The sequence below is a fragment of the Juglans microcarpa x Juglans regia genome, chromosome 4D (assembly GCF_004785595.1).
Source record: "Juglans microcarpa x Juglans regia isolate MS1-56 chromosome 4D, Jm3101_v1.0, whole genome shotgun sequence".
NCBI classification, from domain to species: Eukaryota; Viridiplantae; Streptophyta; class Magnoliopsida; order Fagales; family Juglandaceae; genus Juglans; species Juglans microcarpa x Juglans regia.
Genome location: NC_054600.1, coordinates 29,555,108 through 29,565,443, shown reverse-complemented (window position 1 = coordinate 29,565,443; position 10,336 = coordinate 29,555,108). Strand labels below are relative to the sequence as shown.

The 10,336-nt window shown below is 37.7% G+C and overlaps 1 protein-coding gene across 1 annotated transcript; it reads right to left on the bottom strand.

Annotated features, from left to right (window-relative positions):
• Positions 1-548: 548 nt before the first annotated feature.
• LOC121261337 (amino acid transporter AVT6A-like) lies at positions 549-8,264 on the bottom strand. The gene is made up of 5 exons (XM_041163659.1): positions 7,747-8,264; positions 3,982-4,134; positions 3,020-3,223; positions 1,895-2,360; positions 549-916 (listed from the first exon to the last, which is right to left on the bottom strand). Exons 1-5 carry the CDS (start codon positions 8,144-8,146, stop codon positions 778-780), a joined length of 1,362 nt encoding a protein of 453 aa, XP_041019593.1. The 5' UTR covers positions 8,147-8,264; the 3' UTR covers positions 549-777.
• Positions 8,265-10,336: the final 2,072 nt, after the last annotated feature.

The following is a 10,336-nucleotide window of genomic DNA, read 5'->3' as shown; positions in this document are numbered from 1 at the left end:
ATAATTGATGGTACGTGTTTGATGCCAAATTACCAAATGTAAATAAAATATATGAACATAATATAGCATGTATGCAGAACTTACAGGAGGCTCGTTGGTAAGAATCCACACACACAAAATAAAAAACTCATAAATGAGCAAATTACAATACCATCTAGCTAGGTCGGCATCTTGTTGAACTTAATTTGCTTTTTTGCAGTTGAAATTAATTATGGCCACGATATATGATATTGTTCATATCAAAGCCATCCACGTGGAAGGTATTAATTGGCACAGTCAGCATTTCCTTGCCGATGATATCAATCATGGCCATTTATAATGGAAAATATCTCCAGCAGATTTTTCAATTTTACATCCATCCCTTCAATCATATGGTCTCTACAATTATGATAAATCATACTCTGCAAAATATATATACTGCTCGATGATTAGAAAAATATATATACTATATACTGCTCGATGAAGTAAAAGCTACAACTTTCCTCGCAGGATTCTTTAAGATGGAATATCATTAACTTGAGAAAAATGGGAAAAATTGACGAGCCAACTTAGAAGGGAGAAAATTAACATAAATTAGTGAGAGAACCCATTTCACTTCATGTATAAAGCCAAAAATGTAAATATCACGGTCACCTGCATTACTTAACAAAACCGAGGACCACCAGCAATCAGATGTGGAACTGGAGCATTGCTCTTTGTCCTGCTCAGTTACTCTCGTTTCATAAATCGAGAGAGCCTATACATCGCGAGAATTTGCACAAGTGCTGACTTGTCACGTTAACTTCCAACTCTTTTCTCACTGCTGAAAATGCTGTAAATATCACTAAATATGGCTGCTGTGCTTGATGAGACAGCTAAAAAGATCATCATCCATGATACTAGTATGTCATTCTTTGTGGCAATTCCATGAGTGTCCCTGCGCAACAGATACACTTATTCACAGTTTAACAGGTTAAAAGAATTACAAAAGCATGGCTTTATGACAGAGCATGACTTTAGGCACACTAACTACCACAGAATTCAACTACAAATAAAAGTTCAATTCACTCTCAGAAAAGCCTCAACTTCTTCGAATTAACTAACATCATTCAGCTCTATCCATGTCCATATCTTTAATCGTGGAAAAAATACTTAACCAATCTAATACCAACTTGCCATGCACACATTGTTAGGAGCGATAAGAGAAAAAGAAAACAAAAAGTGGAATCAATCACACGACACAAGATTTATGTGGTTTGACAACATGCCTTCGTCCATGGAATTGCAGAGGATTTTATTTCAGATGATAAACGAATCCAGTGCAGCAGCAGCAGTACAAGCAAATAATATAATATATATATAGTAAACCCTAATCAGTGGGTCCGGTTGGATAAAGAGCCAAAAGCGGGTTAGAATTTTTTCCCTGGACCCCCCACAACATTTGTCCATGAGTACTCTCGGCTTGGGCTTATCGGCCCCAGCCTCATTGAAGATCCACCAAAAAGCCGCAATGGATTCTTGTTGGGTCAGGTCATCAACTGGGCTGCCAAAAACAGAACTAGGCTCCACGCAGAAAAATCCAACACTAGATAGTATGATAACATGGGTCCTTTCGTTGACAGCCACCTAATTGGTGAAAGAGTAAACAACCAAATTGAAAAAGCTTATAGCATGGCTATAAATATAAACTAGATACTCCTTTCCTTTTATCTATGTGACTGAAAATAAGCACAAATATTTATTATTAATATTATCTTTCTAAAATTACATATTGTTTAGTCATAACGTTAAACCCGACAGTCTTCAATTTTTGGTCCATCTATTAGCTAAAAGGCAGCAAGCATTTGGATGATCTTCAGTCAACCACTGCTTCATGTGATGTAATAAGCAAATCAACATGGTTCCTTTTGCTTACCTAAGAGCAACTGCGGCTGGAAAGATGAATCCAACAGAGATGGCAGCTGTGGCTCCAGTGAACTGAAAGGCATCCCAAATACTAGGCACAAAGTTGGCTCCAACAAAGATAAGACCCATGAGAACTGCAGTTACTGAGAAGAATCTCCGCTTGTCAAGTGAAATGGGAATGGCATAGGGAAAAAGGAGACCATCTAGGTTGAGGCGAAGAGAGAAAAACACAATTGGAAATACAAGCATCAGGTGGATGCCATAGCTGACCCTAACCACATCATCAAGTAATGAGCTATATGGTATTCCAAGATCACCATCAAAATTGGCAAGAACATCATCTAATGTGTGATCCCCAAAAAGAAGAAATCCAAAGAAGCTGGTAGCAATGTAAACAGATGAGCATAATGTGAGTGACGCTCGGACTATTGACTTCATTTGGGAGGGATCCCTTAGCTCATTCTCTATTGGATGAACTGCAAAATGCATTTGAGCAAGTAAACAGCCCAAAGGTTAACACAATGACGCAATAAATTAACATCAATTAGATATCTTCTGCATATTGCTTTCACAAAAACAAGCCATATAGCTTTCACCACCTTTTTGTGTGTTTGAGTGGTGCTGTTGACAAGTCAAAGTTATAGACCATAAGGATGAGTGGTTATGGTTGTAAATGTCGTAGGAATGGCAAACCAAGCCAGGCACATCATCTCATGTCAAACTATTTGAAAAACCATTGTTCCCTGAAATAAAAGAAGTGTTTTTTTCGTCCTTTAAAAAAAAAAAAAAAATGGAGGAGTGGGATATCATTTTACACTCTATATAAACTCACATGAGCCTTTTTGCCATTAACAGGTTGACATGCCTTCTCAAACAGAATGCATCTAGAAATCTTTTGAAAATCCTTTCAAATGATATTAATGGATTCAAAACAATTCTATATTAGCTAATAATAATTTTTTCGTCCATTATAGTGTTAAAAACATATAGCCCAGGAGTCTAGCTAGGAATGAAATTTGAGTAGTTAAGAAGGTAAAAAAAGGAAAAAGAAAAGAGCAGGATCAACCCCTAATATTAGTTTGTATTTTGAAGGCAGTGTTGAGTAACTGCTATAAAAGTTATTGTCAAAACTTACTATTATGGTGGCAGATATAGGCAGTGACAAGAATTGGGATAGTTGTAAAAAGCTTCCAAAAGGATGCCTGGTTAACAAGTTCAGGCATCATACGAGGCATTTTCATGCTCCCATCCATTATTTTAACGATTGCTACTCCCGCTGTGATTGCCACAAACACAATGGCCAAACCCACTGACAAAGCCGAAGTGTATCTCAAGGAATCTAACATCATCAATAAGATATAAACGCACAAAAATCAATAATATTTCTCACAATTGTTAGAGCAGCTAATAACAAAACCAGAAAGGTGACTGCACTCTACACCCAGAAATAATTCTGCAAATTTATATAAGCATGTTCTACAATCATATATCATATTGTAGGAACAAGTGAAGAAACTAATGCAACTCCCTTTAACTGTGTACTCTGTCAAGTTTAGTAGAGTTATAAAGGAACTCTATTGGCAGTTCTACTTGTGCACTTGGATGGGAGTGATACGAGTATGATAACTATGTAACATATGTCAAAAGATTTTGACCCAATTGTAAGGCTAAGGTTGTGTTTGGATAGACAGTTCAGATGAGATGAGATGAAATGTTTTGAATAATAGTTAAATAAAATATTGTTAGATATAATTTTTATTATGAGATTTGAAAAAGTTGAATTGTTTATTATATTTTTGTATGGGAATTTTGGATGAGATGAGATAAGGAGGTTTGTGTATCCAAACCCAGCCTAAGAAGCCAAAGATCAGCTAGCCAGTGGCAAATTTGCTTTATGAAGAACAGGGTAGTGTCTAGCAATGGCCAGGTAAAAAAACACCACATGAGATAACAAGAATGCACGCTTTCATTCAAGAATGGAAGCAAATTAGTAACATATCAGGCATAGCATACTAAAAGGCGTCGAGAATCAAGTGCCAAAGATGAGAGAATGTAAACAAATGCGAGCATGGTTAATCATAAAAGGTGGAGACCCACCAACGCGCTTGAATGAAACGAGAGGAGCAAAGACAAAGAGCGTAGTGACAAGCAGTAAGGAGAAGCGTGTGGTCCACCAATGCTGACCAAACCATTCTTCCACCAAACCCAAATGCTTCACCCCATCTGACCATGTCCCAGATAACACATCACCTGCACATAAATGCATAATTACTAAATGTATATAAAAATGAAAAACAAATTTTTCCTTAGTGATTATTTTATATGCTGATCACATTCAGAACAGATATGACACTGATGAACTATTGACATGGTATACCATGAGGGGTTTAGAGCAACTGTTTGGAAACATGTTAACCAGCTAGGCTATTGCACCTGGCATAAGTTAGCATTGACCTCCAGAAGCTTAATTATAAAACTAACCTAAACCTGTTGACGACATGTGAGATGCTTGGATGGATGGAAAAAGGGAAAGTGGAGGTAACGCCTTAGCACTGGTAGTGGCTCCTCTATCTTCATCTTCATCTTTAAATTTGAAGAATATGTCTTTAAAATCTTCCACATTGGTTTATCTATCTTCATTTTTATCCATAGCTATAAACAGTACTTCTTCAAATTTGAAGAAGCACTGTTTTAGGCTTCAAACATTAAAAATAATGTTTTTTCTCTCTCTATCCGAACGACTCCTCTCTCTCTCGCGCGTATTTCCTTGAAAAGTCTCCCTCATTCCTTTCTCGCTCTCTTCTCTTCGAAACCCATTTCAACCGAAAGTCTTCCTCCTTCTCTCTTGCTCTCTTTGCTCTCTTCTCTTCAACAAACCCATTTCCCTCGAAAAGTCTCCCTCCTTGCTCTCTCTGCTCTCTTCTCTTCGACAAACCCATTTCCCTCGAAAGTCTTCCTCCTTCCTCTCTCTTCTCTCTGCTCTGCTACACCATTGCCCAAAACAAAGCTCAAGTGCACCACGGGGCTGTTCCTTCATCAACGACGGCCTCTTCTCTTGCCTAGTACTTGATTTCGTGTGGCTGTTTGGAAACCCTGGAGAAGGTGATTTCGTGCAAGCCCCTTGTTTTGATTTCACAAATTGTTTTGTGTGATTTTCCCTCATATGGAATGTGTGATTTTCCCTAATTAGAGTTTTTTTTTAGGGTTTTTTGTGTGATTTTCCCTGATATTGAACCGAGAATAGGGATACATAGAGTCGTGTAACTTGGTTCTTGGGTTTTTTAGATTGTACATGTCTCTGTACATGCTGGTTATTTCTCGTGAAAAAAACTCATGAGTTGTATATGCTGTCTCTAAAAATTTGGGATTTGCTTCTTGTGGTTTGCAAATGAGAATGTATGCTAATTACCTACACTGATTGATATGATTTTTTTTTGTTCTCTGCCCTTTCATTGCCAAAATAAAGAAAACTACTCTGTATAATGTGTCTATCATGAGAATGTGGTTTTTTAGATCCTCCTCGAGCAAAACGCAGCCTTGTTTCATGTGGGGTTGGTTGGTTTATCTCTGAAATTGTGGTGGGGGATAGCCTTTTGCTTTCCTCTTTTTCTTGCATTGACTTATTCTAATCCAAATTCACACAAATAAAACGAAGGCATATTTAGACAGATTCACTTTTTCTTGCTTTCACTTTTTCTTTCTTCCTCTGTTTATGTATGCCTTTAGACAGATTCACACAAATAAAACGAATGCATATTTATGTTTTTCCCATGTGCACTGCATACATACTCTATTTTTTTCATGTATTTTGTTTTTTCCATGTTGCATACATACTTTTTCTATTGTACAAAGAGAACCAAAAACATAACTTTAACATGGATCATTGTTGGAATTTATTGAGGCACCAACCGAAATGGCAAACACACATGGACCTCCTAAAAAGAAAAAAAAAAAATGGGACAAGTTCAGGTATTACTCCAAACTCAATACCTTTAGGGGAAGACATGGAAAATGTGTCCGTCGATTGTGAGAGACCTCTGGGCAAGAAGGTTGAAAAAGTAAGAGAAAAAAAAGAAAATGTAACGAAAGACAAAATATAGTAATTAATGAGGCTTTAAACCAAATGAAAGATGATAGGAGGACTTCTATGATGGAGAGAAGAGAATCACAATTGAAGTATGAGAATGAAAGATCTGAGTTACTACTTCTTAAGAAGAGAAAACTTGAGTTGGAAATTAAGACTGAAAGAGAGAGATCTGACTTTAAAAAGAGAAAAACTGATATGGAAATTATGAACTTGGATATTGATTCCATGAATGGTTTGCAGTAAGAATATTTCCATAATCTTCAAATGGAGATCATTGAGGAACAAAGGAATAAGGCTATATCTCGTACATAGTTGTATGTTTGTACGATGGTATTTTGTAATTGTTTTGATTGTGGTGGCATATTTTGGGTAATTTTTGTATTGCTGGTTGCACCAAATTGCATCATTTTTTTGTGGAGCTGGTGGTTGACATATGGAGCTGTCTAAGTCCAACTTTATGTTGTTCAAGTTGTATTAAAATCAACTTTGTGGATTTTCTGTTAAGTTGATTTTGATACATGAGGTTTAAGGATAAATCTGTATGGAATTTCTTTTGGTTGGAAGTTAAATGTGTATGGAATTTATTTTGGGGCAGTTGAATTTGTATGTAATTTATTTGGGTAGTTGAATTTGTTTGGAATTACATTATATTAAGTTGTGAATTTGTATGACATTTATTGGACTTGGAGTTGAATTTATTTGAGTTGGATGGTCTATTGAGTTTTTTTGCCTTCGGGTAGTGTAATTTGACTTGAATTTATTGGACCATCCACATTAACAATAGACCATCTAGATGCACAAAATAAACCATGCAGATTTATAGGAAAAAAATTATAAAATAATGAATATTTTACTATTATTTGATTTAAAGATGCATAATCCAATGTGGGACAAGTTCTTCATATGCAAAATCAATCTTCAAAAGATGTAATTTTATATATGAAGATGCATAAACCACTACCAATGCTCTTAGCCATAATCTTTCACACACTGATATCAACCTATTTCTATTCTCAGCGATACATATAATGTGGTCAAACGAAAATGTGAAATCATGACACATAGTCACAATCACCTGATCAAGGGTGGGGCTTGTCATGATACTTGTCAAATAGTAACACCTACCATAAGACTCAACATACTTATGAAGCTTCCCCTATAACACTGAACCGGTAAAATCAATAAGGCCAACTAGGAGCTCATATCTAAACCGATATATATATAATAAATAAATAAATAAATAAATAAAAAACAAAACAAAACTAGGAGCTCATAATTCAAGAAGGCTATATAGATGAGTTGAGATGACCCAGTCCAAACTTCATAATCTTCTCGAAGGTTGAGTAGACCTTCTGATATTTCCTTGTTTTTTGATTCTTCTGATCACTCAGATTATCATTTTTGTCCACAAGCAACTTACTCCTTCGATACATTATATTTTAACAATTCTCGGTTACGCCCTCTACTGGCACGTATGGGTAATTGCATTTATTCTATTCTTGTAGCTAAAGTCCTTACAGGTGGTTCATTTATGCGGTTGATGCCCCACTACTGACTCTCTGTTCAAATCAATTCTGGTTTTACTTAAGACTAATTGCGAATCCCAAAACATACCGTTGAACAGAATTTCCGAATTTAGCGTCGATACTACCAAGCCAAACCCTCCAGGCTTTCGAAGTCAAAGGACCCAATTCGGAAACCTAAAGCGAAGATTCAACAAAAAAGAAATGTCTACAATCACGAAAGAAAATCAAATTTAGGACAAAGGTCCGTACCGATTATGATCATGTAGACAACGAGCATACCGATATTGTTAACCACAATGCAGACCTGCAAGATAGTCCGCCCGGCCACGCCGAAGGCGTCGCCGACCACACCCGAATACGTGGTTGACTTGGAAGCTCGACTGAACCTGAGGATCATTTCGATGGACGAATCCGTCAACATAGCACCCAAGACAATCATGATCAGTCCCGGAACCAGCCCTAACTGCTTGACGGCGGCGGGGAGAGCCATGATACCTGCCCCGACGATGGTGGTGGCGAGGTTGAAGACGGCGCCGGAGTACGACGCACCGTTGAAACCGACCTCGTGGTCGTCGTATTTCTGTGGGGAGAGGAGAGGTGTACGAGGGTTGCGGCGGTGCTTCCGTTCCGAGGAGGGTAGAATCGTCATTTTCTGACGGATTAGCCGTTCTCAGAGAGAGAGAGAGAGAGAGAGAGAGAGAAGGTGGGTACTGTATTTTGGGTGGAGGAGATTTGGGAACGGACTTTTTTTTAACGTTATTGAAAGGGAAAGATGTTCACGCGGGAGCCGGCGTCTACAAACGACCGTCCTTTAACCGTACATTACAAGCAATCATGGGAACTAGACGCGTGGATAAAAAACAAAAAAGTTGATATAAGCCAGAAAAGGTAGTTGATACAAGTCGTTTTTGGGTTGGGTATGGCTTCGAGGTTCCCGTCAGTTGGAGGTCCGTTCGTGTTGCTCACGACAAAAGGATAGCCCTTCCTACGTGACCAAGCTGTCACTGTAGCATAAGGAAATCCCATAGGGATGTCAGATGTGGACACCTAAGACCTAGCCGTCAGCATTGTGTCCGACTTCAAAGGTACGATGATGCTCGGTCGCGGGTGCCTCATTGTGTCGATTTGATGTTTGGGCTCCCACATTAGTACAAAGACGATGCCCCATCCCTTCGAAACCTTCAAAGGTCAGCTGAAGATATATAGGAGGCAACAAAGCAAACCTTAGGGCTTAGTATGTTACGGAATGGTAGGCAGATATCCTATTAATTTAGATATAACTAAAAGTACTTTTTTAAAGGTACCATAAAGAAAATTTAGATATCCTATTAATTGAAGTGGTTCTTCGAATAGGGATAGAGGGGAAAATGCAGCGACGTGATCTCACTTAGATGGGCTTTGACTAATGAAGCAGCACTTGAGGCCCAAACCAAAAAAAGTAAAAACATGTGGCTCCATACACTATATAGATGCCAAGACAAGTGATCCCAAGCATATATATTATATATATATAAATGTATAATATATATATATATATATATATGTATGAATAATATTACATACAATAGCATAAATGCAGCACAATCATTTCAAAAAAAAATGTGATATATTATTAAAAAATTAGTTTTTTTTTTCATATGAATCTCATATGTATTTACTTTTTTTAAAGAGATTGTATTGCACTTGTACATTTCACGATTGTATCATTTCTCATACGAGATTCATGGTGTTCACGTCTGAAGATATTGAACATTTTTGCATGAGAAAACCCTCCACGAATATAAGAAATAAAATGGGCAAAAATAAGTGGGTCGATTGATGGTAATTTGCAGAAAATGATGGCTTCTTAATGAAGTTTTGTTGTCGGGAAGAAGGGCCTTAAGCTAGTTATAAGAACATATACGACTTACAGAGAACATAGTCAAAACTGACAAGCATTGTGATCAACTTCCTCGTCGCTAAACCAAAAATTTCTCTCCCTCATTATTAATTAGAGCTTTTACTTTGATTAAATCTAGCTTGGAGCCCGGATCTGAATGTGAAGCTTGGCCCTTACAGCAACACTTCGCAGGGGCATTTCTACACACACACACACACACACACATATATATATATATATATATGTATATATGATGGAGTGAAGGTGTCCCCTTCTGCTGCATATATATGATCTTCCATCCGATATCAAAAAGACCGCCGTCGTCCATAAAATTGTGGATCGAACATTCCGAGTTTCCAACTCTGACTACTTGAAAACAGTAGGACAACGCTTCCGGTCTTTTCAGGCCTCAAACAGATGATGAATATCTAGTTAAACAAGCAAGAGACATTTTCGGACCTTTGCTTTAATTTGGAGTTTAATGTCAAAGAACAAGTAACGCTTCAGTGGATGATGATCTTTTGAGTTACCAAGAACCGCTTCCATAGCCTTTACAATTTACAACTAATGATAATCGAAACCTTTAAGCCAGTAGAAACAGCAACGAAAACGACGTACTATAACAAGTTTGTCCCTATAGTGACGCTACATTTAGCTCAATAATGTTATATCGTCGTTCTTTATGACTGTTCTGCTCCCGTTGTTAACCACTCGCATATGAAATATCATGCAACGGCAACGCAATAATATTGACTAAAATTAAATAGACTTTCCAATCTTACCTCGTTGGACATGAACGGAGCCAAATCCGGCGCGGAAGCGGCCAAAATTGCGGAGGCTGTGGCTGGACCGACGCCTTTGGGCACCGGAAGCTCGAACTCAGCCTCTGAGACATCAGGAAGAGATTGAAATGCCTTTCGGAGTACCGATTGGGTTTCGTTCGTGGAGTATTGGTATTGG